Here is a 20,283-nt window from a genome sequence, read left to right on the forward strand (position 1 = left end):
GATGGGTTCTGTCTTAGTTATGAAAAAATTACTTCCATTTCGTGGAAGAAGAGTCCTGGGATGACTATGGGTAGCTGTGAACATCTCCAGGAATACAAGGCGACCCATGGAACCAATTCTTTTCGTATAATCCATACATATTTTATAGCATGTTCATCAGCTGATGCTAGGCGACGGAAGGTTAGCCCCCTACTGCAATGTTTTGTATTTTCAAAACAAAAACGAATGTTGGATTACATTTGTCGTGACCGTCACTTCGAGTTTATTGATGAAATTAACTCAGCTTATTTATAATATTCATCCGAAACTAATCTTACCAGTTGATATATACACATAACCGTAGCATGTTTAAAAATAAAATATAGGCCTAACGTGTTAGACTTCTATTCGCCCCATTTTAAAACTTCAAAAATAGAGACTGTATTTTTGCACCACAAAAAAATGACAACAATATGGCTTCCTTGTTTACATAGATAATGAACATTCAAAAGTTATAGATACGTATTTAACGTGATACTTTTATTTGTAATATCTTCCAAATACACTGGATTTGAATGTTTTAATTTCATAAGTTTGACTATCAATTCAAAATTTTAATCAATGGCATATTCCAGTCTGATACAGATATTATATGATAAACATTTCCCATCACAATGGTTCTAATTTTATTTTAATTGCATATCATAAAGCTCTGATTTATCCAATTTTGAATTCAGGCCAAATCCTGTGTCTGTCACACCTGCAGACTACATACGCCACGTCTACACGCCTGCCTTCACTGTATATACTTTGGGTGTTATGGTGCTAAGCATATCCACGAACATGCAGAAACTAAAGGCCATTTCCTCGGTAAATTTCATATATCTATTTCAGTGTTGTTAAGTAAAAACAACATCAACTTTTTCTGGATAATGTTCATGTATGAAGTTAGTCCGCTAAACCTGCCTATATTATTAGGCTTTTTTTTTTTTTTTTTTTTTGCCTAATATATAGTCAGCTCGCGGTACCTCTTAAAAATGTGAAATCGTAGGCCAGATTTGGCCTACGCTACGTCAGCGGTATATTTCGAATATATCGTCCATGCAATACCGGGAAAACGTACACATACCTATACATTGGGATCTTATGTACTCCACTGCCCCCATGTTACATCCCATTTATGAAATTAAACAACTCTGCACAATGAAATACTTCCGAGACCCTTCTATTTCACACATTTGTAATGGCCGCCGTATACACATTTAGTAGAGCAAACGGCAGCCAATCAACTTTGCTTCCGGTTTTTAGCTCACCTGGCCCGAAGGGCCGGTGAGCTTATGTCATGGCGCGGCGTCCGTCGTCCGTCGTCCGTCGGCGTCCGTCTGTCTGTCAACATTTCCTTTAAATCGCTACTAGTCATAGAGTTCTGAATGGATTATAACCAAATTTGGCCAGAAACATCCTTGGGGGAGGGGGAACAGAACTTGTATAAATTTTGGCTCTGACCCCCCAGGGGCAGGAGGGGCGGGGCCCAATGGGGATATAGAGGTAAATCCTTTAAATCGCTACTAGTCATAGAGTTCTACATGGATTGTAACCAAATTTGGCCACAAACATCCTTGGAGGAAGGGGAACAGAACTTGTATAAAGTTTTGCTCTGGTCCCTCGGGGGCAGGAGGGGCGGGGCCCAATAGGGGAAATAGAGGTAAATCCTTTAAATCGCTACTAGTCATAGAGTTCTGAATGGAATGTAACCAAATTTGGCCACAAACATCCTTGGGGGGATGGGAACAGAACTTGTATAAATTTTGGCTCTGGTCCCTCGGGGGCAGGAGGGGCGGGGCCCAAAAGGGGAAATAGAGGTAAATCCTTTAAATCGCTACTAGTCATAGAGTTCTACATGGATTGTAACCAAATTTGGCCACAAACATCCTTGGAGGAAGGGGAACAGAACTTGTATAAAGTTTTGCTCTGGTCCCTCGGGGGCAGGAGGGGCGGGGCCCAATAGGGGAAATAGAGGTAAATTCTATAAATCGCTACTTGTCCTCGAGTTCTACATGGATTGTAACCAAATTTGGCCACAAACATCCTTGGGGAAAGGGGAACAGAACTTGTATAAATTTTGGCTCTGACCCCCCAGGGGCAGGAGGGGCGGGGCCCAATAGGGGAAATAGAGGTAAATCATTTAAATCGCTACTAGTCATAGAGTTCTGAATGGAATGTAACCAAATTTGGCCACAAACATCCTTGGGGGAAGAGGAACAGAACTTGTATAAATTTTGGCTCTGGTCCCTCAGTGGCAGGATGGGCGGGGCCCAATAGGGGAAATAGAGGTAAATTCTATAAATCGCTACTTGTCCTAGAGTTCTGCATGGTTTGTAACCAAATTTGGCCACAAACATCCTTGGGGGAAGGGGAACAGAACTTGTATAAAGTTTGGCTCTGATACCCCAGGGGCAGGAGGGGTGGGGCCCAATAGGGGATTTAGAGGTTAATATTAAAATTCCTTCAGAAAAGAAACAATGAACCTGTATTCAGAACATTACTTGGCATTGCAAACCAGGTGAGCGATACAGGCCCTCTGGGCCTCTTGTATTTTTAAAAAACCACGTGTAGTTGAAAGATAAACAAAATGCTAGCCAGTTAGAGTTTTATAGTGAAATCATGGTCGACATACACGACATGTTGTCAAATATTCAAATGAACACGACTATTGCTGGTACCGCATCACTTTCGCGATATTCACGTTGCATATACATGTAGCATATACACAGTAGAATTTTGTTTATCTTTCGACTACACGTGGTGTTTTAAAAATAAAACCGGAAGCGAAGTTGATTGGCTGCCGTTTGCTCTACTAAATGTATATACTGCGGCCATTACAAATGTGTGAAATAGAAGGGTCTCGGAAGTATTTCATTGTGCAGAGTTGTTTAATTTCATAAATGGGATGTAACATGGGGGCAGTGGAGTACATAAGATCCCAATGTATAGGTATGTGTACGTTTTCCCGGCATTGCATGGACGATATATTCGAAATATACCACTGACGTAGCGTAGGCCAAATCTGGCCTACGATTTCACATTTTTAAGAGGTACCGCGAGCTGACTATATATTAGGCAAAAAAAAAAAAAAAATTAAAAAGCCTAATAATATAGGCAGGTTTAGCGGACTAGTATGAAGTATGCGAAGTAAATTGTTATATTATTAATTTATCACATGATTTATGATATTTCATTTCTGATTAAGAGCAATTAGAATAGGCTGTGATAATTTAGTGATCATCAACCACAAAAGACTATATGGGTGTCAATAAATTTGCAGGCAAATGCCATTTCTATAATGTTCAAGGCAAAACTGAAATTATATCAAGATTTGACTATTGTTGAAAAGATGAGGATTTAAAGAGCTATAATGATGGTATATTATAAATGTAAAGGAATTAATTACCAAAAGATCTGCAAGTCTGATGATTAGTATTATTTGAATCTATAATCTTGATGTACTTTGATTTTTCAGCTGTTGACATGGTCCATGGTGCAGTTTACTGTTTTGAATGTGGGGACTACATGTATGATGAGCAGCTGGAAGAAATAGCCAGAAAGCAGTATAAGAAATCAAAAAAGCGCTTGGGTAAAAGAGCTGTTTGATATCATGCATGGTGTTTAATAAATCATCTCAATACATTGATATTTAGATACTAAAACGACATGGGTAAGGTATGATTTACTGTTGATAAGTCACACCTTCGTGTGATTGTAATATTATATTTTGATATGATTATTATGATATCACATTAACAGAAAGGTAGGACCTAATAAATGGTAAATCATACTTCACCTACAACATTTTGGTATCTCAAAATCAACGTATAACTGGTGTCATCATCCTTTCAGCTTAATTCTTTTGATCGTCGGAGACCCACGGGTGATCGCACTACACTACGCTACACTTATCAACCCGTGGGCGTACTCGATCTCATAGCTTCGTTTCAATGACGTCATTCTATAAATAGAAACCAATCAAAACATAACTTTTTCAAAATGAGAACTCTTCAAGCTTGGAGGGAAAATATTTATGGATATCAATGGCTGCGCCCATGAAGACATGCCGCTTCTGTGGCAACTTTGTGAAATGTCATTATCTTCCGACGAGTCCTTCCCAATGTAAGTGGCCCGAAAGCCTCGAGATTCTAAAAAGTCGCTCTGTTCTTTCATTATTGAAACAAGTGGTGAAATAACCAACACTGCACAATTTGAATCTCCGTCATTCTTTTCTGTCCATAATTGTTGAAAGGCCTGATAGCACAGACTCTTACCCCCACCTGTCTTCACCGACAGATAAACATCTTTTCCTTCCAATAAAGCCTCAAAACTTTTCTTTTGAAATTCTTTTAGTACCGGAATGGCAAATCGTTCCAATACACTCGAAAACTGAAAGGGCGACGCCATCTTTATTTCTAGACTACCTATTCGGTTTTGTTAAGTCTAATGTGATTGGTCAAATTATGCGATGGGTGTGCGTGACGGAACCAATGAAAATGCCTCATTAATTATTCAGGAGTTCGAGATGAAGGTCGCGATTGCTCCCAGGGGATATTAACGTTAGTGTATATATCGCCTGGGTTACCGAGGATGAACTCTTTTGGTCTATTGATGTAACATAATGAATTAATATTGCTGTTCTAAATTCTAAATGATGATGCTGGTATTTGAGTTTTTTTTATAAGGTGAAGTCAACACAAATTATCATTTACTGTCATTTTAAACTGAAGTTTTAAGATATTCAAAAGTAATTTGAACCTACAGTAACGTGCCAAAAGTCTTTGTAATTTTTATTTTTCCCTATATATTCTATGTAATTTTACATTTTTTCTTTAATTTTTCCTGATCTCGTCTATTGGCAGATTTTAACCAATTTTGGCATACTTGTAGAAAATTATCTACACTTTCAGCTCATAATATTTGTATAATTTTCCGATATTTTGTTTTCAAAATATATTTATTTTTGTGCACCAGTTAAACTTTTGACGTCATTTTCTTCTTTATTCAACTATAAAGTTGTGAGTGGTTATGAATCAGAAATACGGTTTTCTCAAAAAGTGCATAAAGGAAAATTATGTAAATGTTATGAGCCGAAAGTGTAGATAATTTTCTACAAGTATGCCAAAATTGATTAAAATCCGCGCCTAGATGAGATCAGGAAAAATCTAAGAAAAAATGTAAAAATACATAAATTTATATAGGGAAAAATAAAAACTACGAAGACTTTTGGCACACGGCTGTAGAATTACCAGAAATGAAATTAAAGCCTTTAATCAACACTAAGACAAAAACTTGACAGCTATTTTAAATTTTTACACTCTTTGTTTATTTGAACTTTTTATGGTCTGTTTTTCTGGAGCTGCACAATTTGCTAGTATAAAAATGCAAGGCATTTGTAGCATTCAATTTATGTTTTAGGCTCAAAAACCACTAACTTTTCATCATGGGAACCCACAGAAGTGGAGATAGAAATTCTGAGACAGAATCCAAAGAGAAGAAAAGTAGAAATGAAGTCCTCAATAGGTAACACCTTAGCAAAGTGAAGTTTAGTTAATGTTTGTTATGTCTTATATTTTAAAGATGCTCCACCGCCGACAGATAATAAATGATATTCTTCATTTTAACAATAATTGGTGTTTAATCGTGTATATATATGGCTAATTAAAACAAAAAATAACATAAAACAATTTACTTCGCCTTTGGTGCATGCGCAATCAGTACTTTATTCCAAATAGGATATGGCGCCATGGAATTTTTTCGGGATGCAATTAATTATTTTTTATATTTTTAACTTGAATAAAAATTAGAAGCTCAAACTTTTTAACGGTGGTAATGGTGTAAAGTAAGTAACTTTTGTAACTGAAGAAAAATACTAAATCGTCTCCTGTTTTTGATAGTGAAAAAATATCATTTGTCAGCGGTGGAGCATCTTTAAGGGAACACTATATTATAAAATAGAATAGAAGGTATGCAAGTTTTGTTATTTAGTTATGCCTACAACATTGTGGAAATGACCAAAAACATGGAACAAAATTTGTTGTTACTACAAATTGAATATTGCTTTTCATTTGTACTTGATTCATCTGCCAGTATATTGGTTTATTTTCATACTTTGTTATTCCTTTATACTGTTTTAAGTAAACACCTATTGCATTGTGTGTTGAAATTTCCTTAATAAAAATAACATTATCAATATTTTTATCTGTTTGTTAAGGACTACGTGGCTTGATCAATTTAGGAAACACCTGCTTTATGAATTGTATCGTACAAGCCTTGACTCATACCCCGGTGCTACGCGACTTCTTTCTGTCCGATCAGCACAGCTGTCAGGTGCAAAGCCAGGACGCAAGGCAGTGCCTTGTCTGTGAAATGTCACGTTTGTTCCAGGAGGTAAAATGTAGAATATGTACAACATAATTACATATTACATTACAGTGAGTTAATTAAAGCATAATAAAATTTTTACTGCAGGTTTGACATTATGAAGGTAGTTAGTTAAAAGGAACTAGTGATTTTGTTACCATTTTGTAATATGATACAGTAAAACATGTTTATAACGAACACGCTTATAACGAACACGCTTATAACAGAAGTCAATTTCATTCCCCACCATGGTTCCTATAAGATGTCTGTAATGTGTGTATAACAAACTACATGTATGTTTATACTGAAGTGAATTTGTTGGCCCCTAGAGGTTCATTATAAAGTGTTTTATTGTAGAAAGAAACCAAATTCATTAACCCTTTTGAAAAATGTAGTAAATATTACCAAAAAGGATTTTCTCACCCTCGTTACTTTGCTTATAATCTAAATTCACATATTCAAACACTTGAATTAGAATGTGCCAACTTATGTAACTTAAATGAAGATTTTTAGCTTTAGTCTGTTATTAATTTAGTTTGTTTCAAGAAATATTCAATATCAATTTTGATACGAAGAAAATCAAATGTAAAATCTGCAGGATACATATAAGTCAGTTGAAATATGCTATAATTATATTTACTTTTATGCCATAATTTGTTTTGTTTATTGTAGTTTTATTGTGGAGCTAGAACTCCACACATACCATACAGATTACTTCACCTGGTGTGGACTAACGCGCGCCATCTAGCCGGTTACGAGCAGCAGGATGCTCACGAGTTCCTGATTGCGGCCCTGGATGTGTTACACAGACACTGTAAAGGTTATTCTGATGATATTTTATTATCCTACAACAGTCAGTTAAATGCAGGTTGGTACAGTTTTCGGTTATAGTGGATGTGTGTTCCTGTTATATGCAAATTAACACCAAGCGGATTCTTGGATTTGTTTTCAAATGAAACTTCCTTTGATGTTTTGAAATTTCACTGGAATTAAGTACTAATTGCAATATTGAATAAGAAACAGAGCGAAAATCTTTTCAAATTTTTGATTTTTAATGCCGAAAAAAAAGGGAAAAAAAGGAAATCAAAAATTTTCAAAGTCAAAATGAAAAAATCTCCAATATTTCTGAAGTGTGAAAGGAGCTTAATTGTCTTTGCTTTTCAGTTTTTCTTGACATACTTAAAAGTATTTTTAGCCTAACAAATTATTTCTGTGTTGGACTTGGTGTAAAACTCTTGAATAAAAACCACTCACATCCTTGATTTGACACACTTTCTCCTCACTATAACTTGGGACCTGCCACCTACTGTAGCACTCTCTCAGGGAAGTATTTTTTACTAACTCGACTAATGTGTTCAAACACCATTTCTTGTACCTAGCGGATTATTGGTTATTGCAATTCTTACATATTGTTTTTCATTTTGGTTGTTATATAATGAAATGAAACTAACTTAAGTAACATTTTAATTTTAAATGTTATTTTAAGGTTTTCTTTCCTTTGTCATATATGCTTCATTTTCTTTCCTTTGTCATATATGCTTCATTTTCAACACCAATTTAATTAAACAACATTATCAATAAGTCTCTTTTGATAGTATTATGATAGTATATCAGAAAGTCACACATTTCTAATTAGCTAAGTTTGATATTAAAGCATTCACTCCTGAATCCACATTTGAACTCTTTTCATACAAAGACTGGAAGAGTTAATTTTGAATTTTCAGGGGTGAATGAGTTAGAACAAAATATTTAACAGATGTGGTTGAATATAGTCCCGTCTTGTCACATTCCCTTGTGTAATGTTCTGTTCTGAATTCATACGAAATTAGGAATATTGATGCTTTACAGACATTTCTAGTTTCTAAGCTACAAACAGAAATACAGAATAGCCTAGCACAGTATATATTTGGATTACTAATGGGGATATCCGTGCTATTATGATTACAAAATAACATTTAGTAGACCTACTTTTACAAGAATACACTTAAGCATTTAGGGATATTGACCAGATGATAATTAGAAGGTGGGTTTGTAATGGTACAGGTATATTTTGTCATGTTTTCCCTCCCTGGGACCTCAGACAGTATTGATATACAATGACATGTTTTCCCTTCCCAAGGACCTCAAACAGTATTGGTATACAATGTCATGTTTTCCCTCCCCAGGGACCTCAGACAGTAATGATATACAATGTCATGTTTTCCCTCCCCAGGGACCTCAGACAGTAATGAAATACAATGACATGTTTTCCCTCCCCTGGGACCTCAAATAGTATCAGTATACAATGTCGTTTTTCCCTCCCCAGGGACCTCAGACAGTAATGATATTCAATGTCATGTTTTCCCTCCTCAGGGACCTCCAGACAGTAATGATATACAATGTCATGTTTTCCCTCCCCGGGACCTCCAGACAGTAATGATATACAATGTCATGTTTTCCCTCCCCAGGGACCTCAGACAGTAATGATAACAATGTCATGTTTTCCCTCCCCAGGGACCCTTCAGACAGTAATGATATACAATGTCATGTTTTCCCTCCCCAGGGACCTCAGACAGTAATGATATACAATGTCATGTTTTCCCTCCCCAGGGACCTCAGACAGTAATGATATACAATGTCATGTTTTCCCTCCCCAGGACCTCAGACAGTAATGATATACAATGTCATGTTTTTCCCTCCCCACGGACCTCAGACAGTAATGTATACAATGTCATGTTTTCCCTCCCCAGGGACCTCAGACAGTAACGGTATACAATGTCATATTTTTTTCTCCCCACGGACCTCAGACAGAAATGATATACAATGTCATGTTTTCCCTCCCCAGGGACCTCAAACAGTAATGAGGATATACAATGTCATGTTTTCCCTCTCTAGGGACCTCAGACAGTAATGAGGATATACAATGTCATGTTTTCCCTCCCCAGGGACCTCAGACAGTAATGATATACAATGTCATGTTTTCCCTCCTCAGGGACCACATGATCAGACAGTAATGATATACAATGTCATGTTTTTCCATCCTCAGGGACCACATGATCAGACAGTAATGATATACAATGTCATGTTTTCCCTCTCCAGGGACCTCAGACAGTAATGATATACAATGTCATATTTTCCCTCCCCAGGGACTTCAGACAGTAATGATATACATATGTCATGTCATGTTTTCCCTCCTCAGGGACCACATGATCAGACAGTAATGATATACAATGTCATGTTTTCCCTCCCCAGGGACTTCAGACAGTAATGATATACAATGTCATGTTTTCCCTCCCCAGGGACCTCAGACAGTAACGATATACAATGTCATGTTTTCCTCTCTAGGGACCTCAGACAGTAATGAGGATATACAATGTCATGTTTTCCCTCCCCAGGGACCTCAGACAGTAATGATATACAATGTCATGTTTTCCCTCCCCAGGGACCTCAGACAGTAATGGTATACAATGTCATGTTTTCCCTCCCCACGGACCTCAGACAGTAATGAGGATATACAATGTCATGTTTTCCCTCCCCAGGGACCTCAGACAGTAATGATATACAATGTCATGTTTTCCCTCCCCAGGGACCTCAGACAGTAATGATATACAATGTCATGTTTTCCCTCCCCAGGGACTTCAGACAGTAATGATATACAATGTCATGTTTTCCCTCCCCAGGGACCTCAGACAGTAACGATATACAATGTCATGTTTTCCCTCTCTAGGGACCTCAGACAGTAATGAGGATATACAATGTCATGTTTTCCCTCCCCAGGGACCTCAGACAGTAATGATATACAACGTCATGTTTTCCCTCCCCAGGGACCTCAGACAGTAACGGTATACAATGTCATGTTTTCCCTCCCCACGGACCTCAGACAGTAATGAGGATATACAATGTAATGGTTTATTCTCTCATCTGGGTAACCTATATGACAGGCGGTGTTACAATTCCACTTGCGACAACCGTACGGAGGTAGTGGAATTTTAAGGTATCAGGGGCTTGTGGCTTCACGAACATTACTTTGCTAGTGAGTTGGGCTAGCTGAAAATTTTCTGTTCTAATACATCTATAATAACACCTATCTGGATAAATTTTAAGTTGGGTAAATAATCAAGTTTAAGACAATTTTTGCACGTTTCAGAATTCTCGACTAGCTCAGATAACATGTCGTCGTCTCAAAAACTGATGGCATTGATATCGTTGCCATACACAAGTTGCGTTCCCACAACGTAAATTACATTCTTTCATCTAGGATGCATCAATCGTCTTTGTTTTGCTTATTGATGAAAAGTTAAGGCAGCTTTGAGTGACCCTGATGGCCATGTGTTTGCCGAGGTTGCTTACAGACAGGGAACGGGAAAATCAAGATTTCTTGACTCTAGACATTTTTTATTATCTAGCATCATTATAATTTTAGTGTTATAAATTTGAGTGTATGGGGCTGGATTCAGAAAGAACTACTGCTGTGCGATGGATAGCGGATCATTTTGAAGTAATTAAAATACACGGTAAAATGTTGTCATGTACACTTGCAGATACATAGGTATGCTTAGTTAACACAGCTGACACAAATAAACCCACTGAATGTTTTTCAAAATAACTTTAATAGAGGTTTCATAATTATAGGTACAATATTTTTGCATATTTTTCATCTTATCTTTCGCATATTTTTATAATTATATTGAAAACTTGTAAATGAAAATCAGCAGTGCTAATTAATAATTATTTACAAAATATTTTATAGTAAATTGTAAAATTGATTTTGTGTAGTTCTTAAAATAAATCTATATGAAATTCAATGAAAAATTGACATCATTTTATTCAAATACGAATGTATCATGCAATGATGCAAATATACTAGATGAAAAAAAAATTTCAATGCTCAGAAAATTAGGGAAAATAAGTAAGTGTTCAGTAAAACAGTTATTTCAATAAAAGATTTTTTACAGAATTTTCATGAACTGTACTATTTACTAAATTCATCATACCTATAAAATGAAAACAGCAGATAATAAATACTGATTGTTCACTTTACATTTTCCTGCTAAGCTTTTAATATCAAAGTTAAACTTTAATAGATATATGATTATGTTATCTTTCTATATATAATGATAGTTTTAAAGGAAATATCTTAGTGAAATAAAGAACCATAATTTCAAATTTAAAGTATTTTGCATGGGATGGCATTGTTGCATTATCAATATTGACTCAAGAATGTTTTTACTAAATGAATTACCTGGTACCTATGAACGTGCGATATCTTTATTAGCAGAATGGTATTAAACACACTGTTAGACATGTACTTGTTCTGTACAGGTTTGTAAAAAATCCAGATCGAGTAAAATGAACATATAAAAACAAAACGAAAAATAGGGCTAGTAGACTTCTCAGGCCTCAAAAGTAGCACTTGGGAATGACTAGCCAATTGGCGAGTGACCTCAAAATTTTACTCGCCAAATGTTGTCAAGAAGAAATTTATAAGATTCATATATTGATTTGATGTGTTAAGAGCTTTATTGAGACACCTTACACTATTGAGCAAGCAGATACACATGTACAAGTATTTAAAAACATGAAAAACATTAATTTTGTGTTGGTCAAAACTCTTTTTATTCAACAACTGCAATGTCCCACTAAACAGCCTCTGTACTTCAGCTTCCTTTTTGTTTTTAAACCATTTTTCAATCTGTTTAAATTTTATATACGGTAATATAAGTAATTTATATATAAATGTATAGTAATTATCAATATATCTCAAATTTATTCAGTTACTAATTCATATCGCGCCGATTAGGGTTATTATATTTTATTTAAAATTGAATAAATTGGGCCTAATATCTCAGGCAGTAATGTACAAGCTTCCAAGAGTCCGTTTTTTTCGTTGCATATGTCTACCAGCGGCTTGGAATTTAGTTGTGGCTTGGCGATTCTATACATGTATGCATTGACGAACTTTATGTGCATATCTTGCAATGTTTTTGCAACACATTGTTTGCGTTGTTTGAAAGTTGTGTCCGACTGTACTTTCGTTTGAACTTGAAGCGATAACAATATCATGAATGTCTTACTGTCTTTCTGTGTCACACAAGCGTCTGTCTCTTTCGTAACAATCAGTAGTTGGACACAAAGTCTGTTTTGCCGGCCATTGATCAATTAATAACCTGTTTACACATCTTTCAGAACATCGTACCTTCGTCATGTCTTGGCCACAACATTCGTTCAGCCATGTCGAAGCGTTTGCTATCCTGTTGATGTATTGGCTTCAGTCCCTTTTTTCACATGAATCCAGAGTCAATAACTGCCATTGTTCTCTGTTTGTTTTGACTTTTTAAATGCCAAAACAAGTCAGGGGGATTTGCCCGGCCTTTTTGCCGCCATATTGCTACTGATACTTGAGGTAGGGTCATCAAGACGCTTTACAGCAGGCAGTGATTATGCTTTTAAGCGCTTTTCTTACACAGATTAGATATGTGTAACTATTAAAAGAAGACGAAAACACATAAAATAAATCCGGGAAATATTAAGGAATTTTTTACTCGCCGTTTGGCGATACATTGTTAATTTTTAACTCGCCTTTGGGAATATTTACTCGCATATGCTGAGTAAATTTCTCTCAACTTTGAGGCTGCTTCTGATCAGGGCTAGTGAAAAATTGATGCTACTAGCCATTGGGCTAGTGCAAAATTTTCAGAATTGTACACCCCTGCATGATCAGACAGATATACAATGTCATATTTTCCCTCCCCAGGGACCTCAGACAGTAATGATATACAATGTCATGTTTTCCCTCCCCAGGGACTTCAGACAGTAATGATATACAATGTCATGTTTTCCCTCCCCAGGGACCTCAGACAGTAATGATATACAATGTCATGTTTTCCCTCCCCAGGGACCTCAGACAGTAATGATATACAATGTCATGTTTTCCCTCCCCAGGGACCTCAGACAGTAATGATATACAATGTCATGTTTTCCCTCCCCAGGGACCTCAGACAGTAATGATATACAATGTCATGTTTTCCCTCCCCAGGGACCTCAGACAGTAATGATATACAATGTCATGTTTTCCCTCCCCAGGGACCTCAGACAGTAATGATATACAATGTCATATTTTCCCTCCCCACGGACCTCAGACAGTAATGATATACAATGTCATGTTTTCCCTCCCCAGGGACCTCAGACAGTAACGGTATACAATGTCATATTTTTTTCTCCCCACGGACCTCAGACAGAAATGATATACAATGTCATGTTTTCCCTCCCCAGGGACCTCAGACAGTAATGGCAGTGGTAACCCTCATCACTGTAACTGTATCATAGACCAGATCTTTACTGGCGGTCTCCAGTCTGATGTTACGTGTCAACAGTGCAAGTAAGTAGTCACATCACGATGCCTCACCCTGTTAGTATTGTTATGTTGACCTATTGACCTAGAGACTCTCGAAATTTTTTAATAAAAAATTGACTCGCACAGATATCTCTAACATTTTACTCTTGTCATTTGAAACCCAGCTGTGAAAATCAAAATACATAAACTTCTTCAGTACAGAAAAAAATGCTATTATGAAACATTGTGAATGATCAAAGTTAGACAACAATGTGAATGATCAAAGTTAGACATTATGTCCAAAATACATCAAGAGAGTCCAATAGGTCATGTGAAAAAAAGCTATGGTCACGTACTGTGTAACTTCATGACTGTATACTATTCATAGGAGGGTGTGAAGTTTGTTGATCCAGCGAAATTATTCTCTAACCACTTAAAATTTGAAATGTGTTTTAATGTATTAAATATATATTTTCAGTAACGTTTCCACAACGATAGATCCAATCTGGGATATATCTTTGGATTTAGGTCCTGGTCCACCGCCCGGGGGTAACAGTAACTCCAACTCTTCTCCAAACTCAGGTGAGTCACAATTCCAACTCTACTCCAAACTCAAGTGAGTCACAAGTCCAATTTTCCTCCAAACTTGAGTGACAGTAACTCAAAACGCAGGTGGGTCACAATATCTCCTAACTCTTCTCTAAATTCAGATGAATCACTTGTCACAAGTACCCTATTAGTGTATTAAGCAATAAATCATATTTGATATTTAGTTGATATGTTTAAAACCATACTTTCATTATGTTCATAAGAAATACATGCTTTTTATAAAAGAGTGACAATTTCCTTGTTTCAGGTTTTTCTAATAGCCCCGGAACATATGAACCTACCTCACTTTTAGAATGTTTAAAAAGGTAAGAAACTAAAACTTTTCTGCTAGTTTTATAAGATACAGCATTATGTATAATGTACAATGTGTTATAATCACGCTCCATTTAATATATCCCCCACAACAACGTTAAGAGGGGGAGGGGAGTGTATTCTGAAATTGGTTTGTCCGTCTGTCTGTCTGTCTATCCATCTATATGTAGACACAACTTGTGAACTCCTCCTATTAGACTATAAGTCATCCTCTCTGGTGACAGTTCTAGTTTAGGTGGGGGTAGTATAACCCATATCTTGTGTACTTTCCCTCCAGTCCTGTTGCTATATGGAGGTGGGTGCTTTATTGCAGACAATTTTCTAGTTTTGTCATCTTTTATGTAGAGTAATAAAACTGTATATTGTTTGTATCTTCGTTGCTAGGTTTACAAAACCTGAACACCTGGGCAGTTCAGCCAAGATAAAGTGTAGTACATGTGGTAGCTATCAGGAATCTACCAAACAGCTCACCATGAAGAAACTACCAATAGTTGCATGTTTTCATCTCAAGGTAAGACAAATTTTATCTTCTTCTAATGATAAAACCTTGATTTTATGATGTCTTTGAAGTTCTTAACACTATTGCTTATGACACTGCATTTCTATTGCTTTAAAAGTTCAATATTTGTATTTTATGTGATTAGAAGAAATTTTGGAGAAAAATGTAGAAATAAAATGATTTAAAGCTGAATTGTAAATACCTTATTATTGAAAAATATTTCAAAGAAATACCAAAATAATTTTGATAAGTAAAGCAAACTAAAGTTAGATGACATTCTAAAGTCATCTGTCTGTCTAATTAAAAAAAGGCTACTTAGCAAACTTGTATATTTTAAAGAAACACCACATGTAACCATGGAAACTCCTCTCTGCACAAGACACACTATATATTGCGTCTGAAGTTATCTGGTATCCATATTCATACTTACCAAAATAACTTCAATAATCTTGCTTTAAATTTATTTTTGCACTATACGGTTTAAATTGACATGTGTTTTGTTTTCAGAGATTTGAACATTCAACTGGTTACCACAAAAAGATCTCAACTTATGTGTCATTCCCCGAGGAGCTGGACATGACACCCTTCATGTCATCTTCTCGTAACAACACAAATGGTTACAACAATCAAGTCATTCAGGAATCTTCCAGGGGGCTTTCATGTGATAATAAGTAAGTTCTGGTAACTCTGTACTAAAATGATGTTGTGGTGTTGTGAATGCTGAACATTTTTAATCTTTTTGTATCGATAGTATTCCGTGTAATGTTTTGCCATTTGTTTGTGCTATGATAAACTTCTGATCAGTAGACAGATTCAGAACACATTATATAGTATGTAAATCTTTGGAGGAATAGGGTTTTCATTTTTAGATATTAAATCTTAGGGTAGATTGAATCATATTGCCTAATCAGTTTTAAGGCAAGTTACAAAAATCTTATGGTACAGTGAACTTCATATGTATTTTCTATCCTATGATATTAGGCAAGTTACTTATTGCATTCAAATAAAGGGGCCACAGTGGCCGCATGGTTTCGATGTCCTGACATATTACCACAGGCCCTCCACCTCTGGGATGAGAGTTTTAATACTATGTGGGGCCGTTGCCAGGTACTGACCGCTGGCGGGTGGTTTTTCTCTAGGTACTCAGGCTTTCCTCCACCAACAAACCTGGCTGTTAACAGGACGTTAAACTAATAAATACCAAAGCATTCAAATTATTCAAAATTTTGTCCTTGTCCTTAATAAGTAGACTTCTGACAGAAGATATTGTACACTACAGGTATTCATTGTTTGCTGTTGTGAACCACATGGGTACAATAGAGAGTGGTCACTACACCTGTTTTATCCGCCAACTGAAGGACCAGTGGTTCAAATGTGATGACCACCTCATCAACAAGGCGTTGGTTGGCGATGTTCTCAACAGTGAAGGGTAAGTCTCTAAGCTTCAGGTTTGAAAGTATGGTTTATTGTATTGCCCGCGACAATAGTTTGCGAAGGCAATACTATGATGTTACTTTTCTGGCGGCGGTGTTGTGATCAACATATCACTTTAAAGTTTTGCGTTTAGCTCTGTTTCTCAAAAACTGTAAATCCAAAACTAACCAAACTTTAAACATAGCTAAGGCCATCATTATCACCTCACACACCAATTATTGCAGAATTCATTTCATACCGTGGGATACAGAGGCTGTGAAACCTAGGGATGCTAAACTATTTATAAGACTTGACTTTAAAGTTTTGCGTTTGCTCTTTTTCTCAAAAACTATAATTCCAAAACTAAGCAAACTTTAACATAGCTGAAGGACATCATTTACCTACATACCTAATTGTTGCAGGATTCATTTCATGGTGTGGGATTCAGAGACTGTGAAACTGATTGATGCTAAAACTTATACTTAGCTCTTTTTCTCAAAAAGTATATTGTGTAATCCTAAACAATCTTGGACGTGGGACTCAGATGCTGTAGGACAGAATTAGCCTGCATTTCACTTTTTCTTCATTTTGTTTTACTTTCAGATGTTTATAAATATTCCATTATAGTTATGTATTAAATCAATAATACGGTACAGGCGATACTTATACTTACATGTAATCTTGTGTAATGGTATTCCGTATTTGCATATTACAAAGTTATCTGCCCTTTGCGGGTAGTATTGATTGTGACGTCAGTATTTGTGAGCTTAACTATACTTTTCGGAGAAAACGAGTGAATTGCGCTCATAAAATAATGATACCAATCAATACCTATCCGCAGGGCTAACTTTGTAATATGCAAAGACGGAATTGTTACACAACCAGTGAAAGTTTTGTGTGTGATGTTTCGATAACTAGTATGATACCCAAAAATCTTGAATCCTGAATCGAAAAAGGCCGGTCATGAAAGTAAGTCTTGGATTTCCTACTGTCAAATGAATCTTGAAAATAGGTTGGTTGTGAAAATAGGCTGCACTTGAATGTAAGCATAGACTGTATGGACAAAGAGGTAATCTTATCTATGCACACAAAAGGCAATCCCCACTGTTTTTGCATAATGGGAACTGTCAAAATTAGGTCTTTGTGACCTACTTTTTTGAAAGTAAGTTATATTTTCCAATTTGTTCTTTTTTCAACATATCGGTGCATACCGGGTAGTAATTCATAAAAAAAATAATTTAAAAATGTCATTTGGTTCTGGCAAAACTGGATCATACAGAAAATTAATCCATAACTCACAAAGGTTTCTGACCTGACCTTAATCATATGCCATATCATTATGACTTAACCCCCAGGTATCTGTAAACAAAAAATAATGCTTATCATGGCCACTAGATGGCCCAATTTGACACCCCTCCTTTGATAGTTTTGATCGTATAAAGCAAATTTTTAAAAAAAATGTCTATTTCTTGCCACAGGTATCTGCTGTTTTATCACAAACAAATTCTGGAGTATGATTGACCTTAACTGAATCTTAGTGCTCAAGTGTGGTGCAACTGTACTTTTTCCTGTCGTGTGTAAATGGACCTGAAGCTACAACAAACATGACGGCTGCATGTCTCTATCCTTATTGCCTCAGACTCACAGCCTACTAGTGTAGAAGTCTGGATACTTCAACTCGCTCATCAACAACTACAAACCACAAACATATCGACATGACCTTGGAGCTATAGGATACAAATTTGGTACAGGCTGTTACCACCAACACAGCCTTCTGTTTTAATAGAGTATAAAGACAAAAATTGTTATTTTAAATTAACTTGAAAATAGCTTGAAAGCCACTTAATCACTCACTTTGATTTGGTATTAAATTCTTTCCGAATTGGTTTCCATTTATCTATCTACTAAATGTAGAGGTACCAACCATAAAATGCATTTACAAATAACACATAGATGTAATACTTACTGAAATCTGTACCATTTTGTACTAAATATGATTCATAGGAATGATAAAGTTATCAAACTAGTGAGTTATCACCAAACATATTATTAATCTCCGCCCATACTTTCTAATGACAAAACATTCTAGCATGATGTGCCAAGTGGCATGCAATGTAATCTATCTGTGCTCCTTACAGTATATACCTATCTATGTTTTACTGTTTTGAAGTGGCTTCCATTGTGTGCTTTATACTGATATTGTGCCATCTACAAGTGTTTTGTATACTTTTGCGTCTCACTTTCTCTGTTGTGTAATTTTTGCAGTGTATAGCACCATGTGTGCTCTTAGAGTTTAGCCATACATGCTGTGTACTTTTGCGGTATGCATCAGTCATGCTGTGCAGTATTGCAGTTTAGAACCATTTGTGCTGTGTAATGCTGCATTGTAGCACCATCTGTGCTATGTAATGCTGAAATATTGCACCATCTGTGCTATGTATTGCTGCATTATACATTTGTAGTACCATTTGTGCTGAGTAATGTTGCAGATTTGTGCTGAGTAATGTTGCAGATTAGCATCTACAGCACTTCTGTTACACTTACTAATGCGATGTGGAACACAAATAAGATTCAATCTGTTCTGGTATGACACACCAGTATATTTTGTTGTATGTATGGCATCAGTTCATCATGTTTGAAGTGGCAACACCAAATTAAAATGTACTTGTTTAAATCATTAAGTACAAGTAAAGGTAAAATCTTTGTCATTCTATATTGGTTACTGTACTATTTGGTGGCTGGTGGTCTGTACATGGCTATGGGGTGAATCTTGATTCTTGAAAGTGTTGGTCTTCACTTCCACTTCAGTAGATTGTTCATCATATGTTTTTGCTTATTATTTGTTATTGTTAAATACTGTCACATCATTGATAGGAGTATTCCAGGGCTGACCATTTACCTGTAGTCAGAGCTGGATGGAAAATAATCCACTCATTTATAAACCATTGTGTATCTGAAATGGCAATACCGATTGAGAAGTAATTTGCGGACTTGCAGCTTTTCTGTACGGACTGTTGTGTTAATATCACATATCTCAATGATCAGGGTTTATTTTTATGTTTGTCTTTGGTTTACATTGTAACTGACCAGTTTTCATTTTTCAATATGTTATCGCACTTGGTTATAAGGTCAGTGGTTTAAAAATATCACTGCATGACCATATAAGGAGATGACCATATGTAGCCACGACATGTGTCACATGACTATCACCCGTTATGTTGACAAAACATAAATCGTAGGAACTCAAATACAATGTTCCTTGGAATGATATCCTTATTTGTCTGATCACTCGGCGAGTCTGGTCCTAGCCTATGTGTTTATTTTTGTGTTTTCTCATTTTTAAGTTGATTATTTAACAAATGATTTTATTTTATTTGGCCTACACATATTAGACCAAGGCTTAAAGATTGACACAATTGTGGCAGAAATTATATAAATATAACTACATTTACACTATTGAAGTAAACTACACGTAGATATGCTAATCAGGTTGATTGTTTAGCCATAATGAATTCAGTATCAACATAATGTAAGGAGTTGTTAGTATAAATAAGGATCTCAGAGGTAGCCATTCAATGAGCTACAGATACTACCATGGAATGGTAGCGGTGATGATTTGATTATTCTATAACTCTAAACTTAATGAGACTAAAATGATGATGAGCCATGTAGTGTTAGATTTTGATCCCTGTAGACATTTGTGTCTGTATTGGATACAGTATTACAAGTGTGGCCAGTATTGAATGGTTGG

General features: G+C 36.0%; 1 protein-coding gene across 2 annotated transcripts; it reads left to right on the forward strand.

The window, feature by feature from the left end:
* Window positions 1-46: 46 nt before the first annotated feature.
* On the forward strand, window positions 47-19,018 carry LOC138323750 (ubiquitin carboxyl-terminal hydrolase 22-like). Of its 2 annotated transcripts, none has more exons than XM_069268572.1 (13): window positions 47-180; window positions 717-849; window positions 3,500-3,613; window positions 5,443-5,547; window positions 6,239-6,414; window positions 7,060-7,255; window positions 13,639-13,744; window positions 14,178-14,281; window positions 14,556-14,613; window positions 15,005-15,131; window positions 15,627-15,790; window positions 16,399-16,548; window positions 18,011-19,018. In XM_069268572.1, the coding sequence occupies exons 1-13, from the start codon at window positions 61-63 to the stop codon at window positions 18,051-18,053; spliced, it is 1,596 nt and encodes a 531-aa protein (XP_069124673.1). In that variant the 5' UTR covers window positions 47-60; the 3' UTR covers window positions 18,054-19,018. The 2 variants fall into 2 exon arrangements, with proteins under 2 accessions (XP_069124673.1, XP_069124674.1); XM_069268573.1 differs by having other exon boundaries at window positions 7,060-7,207.
* Window positions 19,019-20,283: the final 1,265 nt, after the last annotated feature.

The sequence above is a fragment of the Argopecten irradians genome, chromosome 5 (assembly GCF_041381155.1).
Source record: "Argopecten irradians isolate NY chromosome 5, Ai_NY, whole genome shotgun sequence".
Taxonomy (NCBI): Eukaryota; Metazoa; Mollusca; class Bivalvia; order Pectinida; family Pectinidae; genus Argopecten; species Argopecten irradians.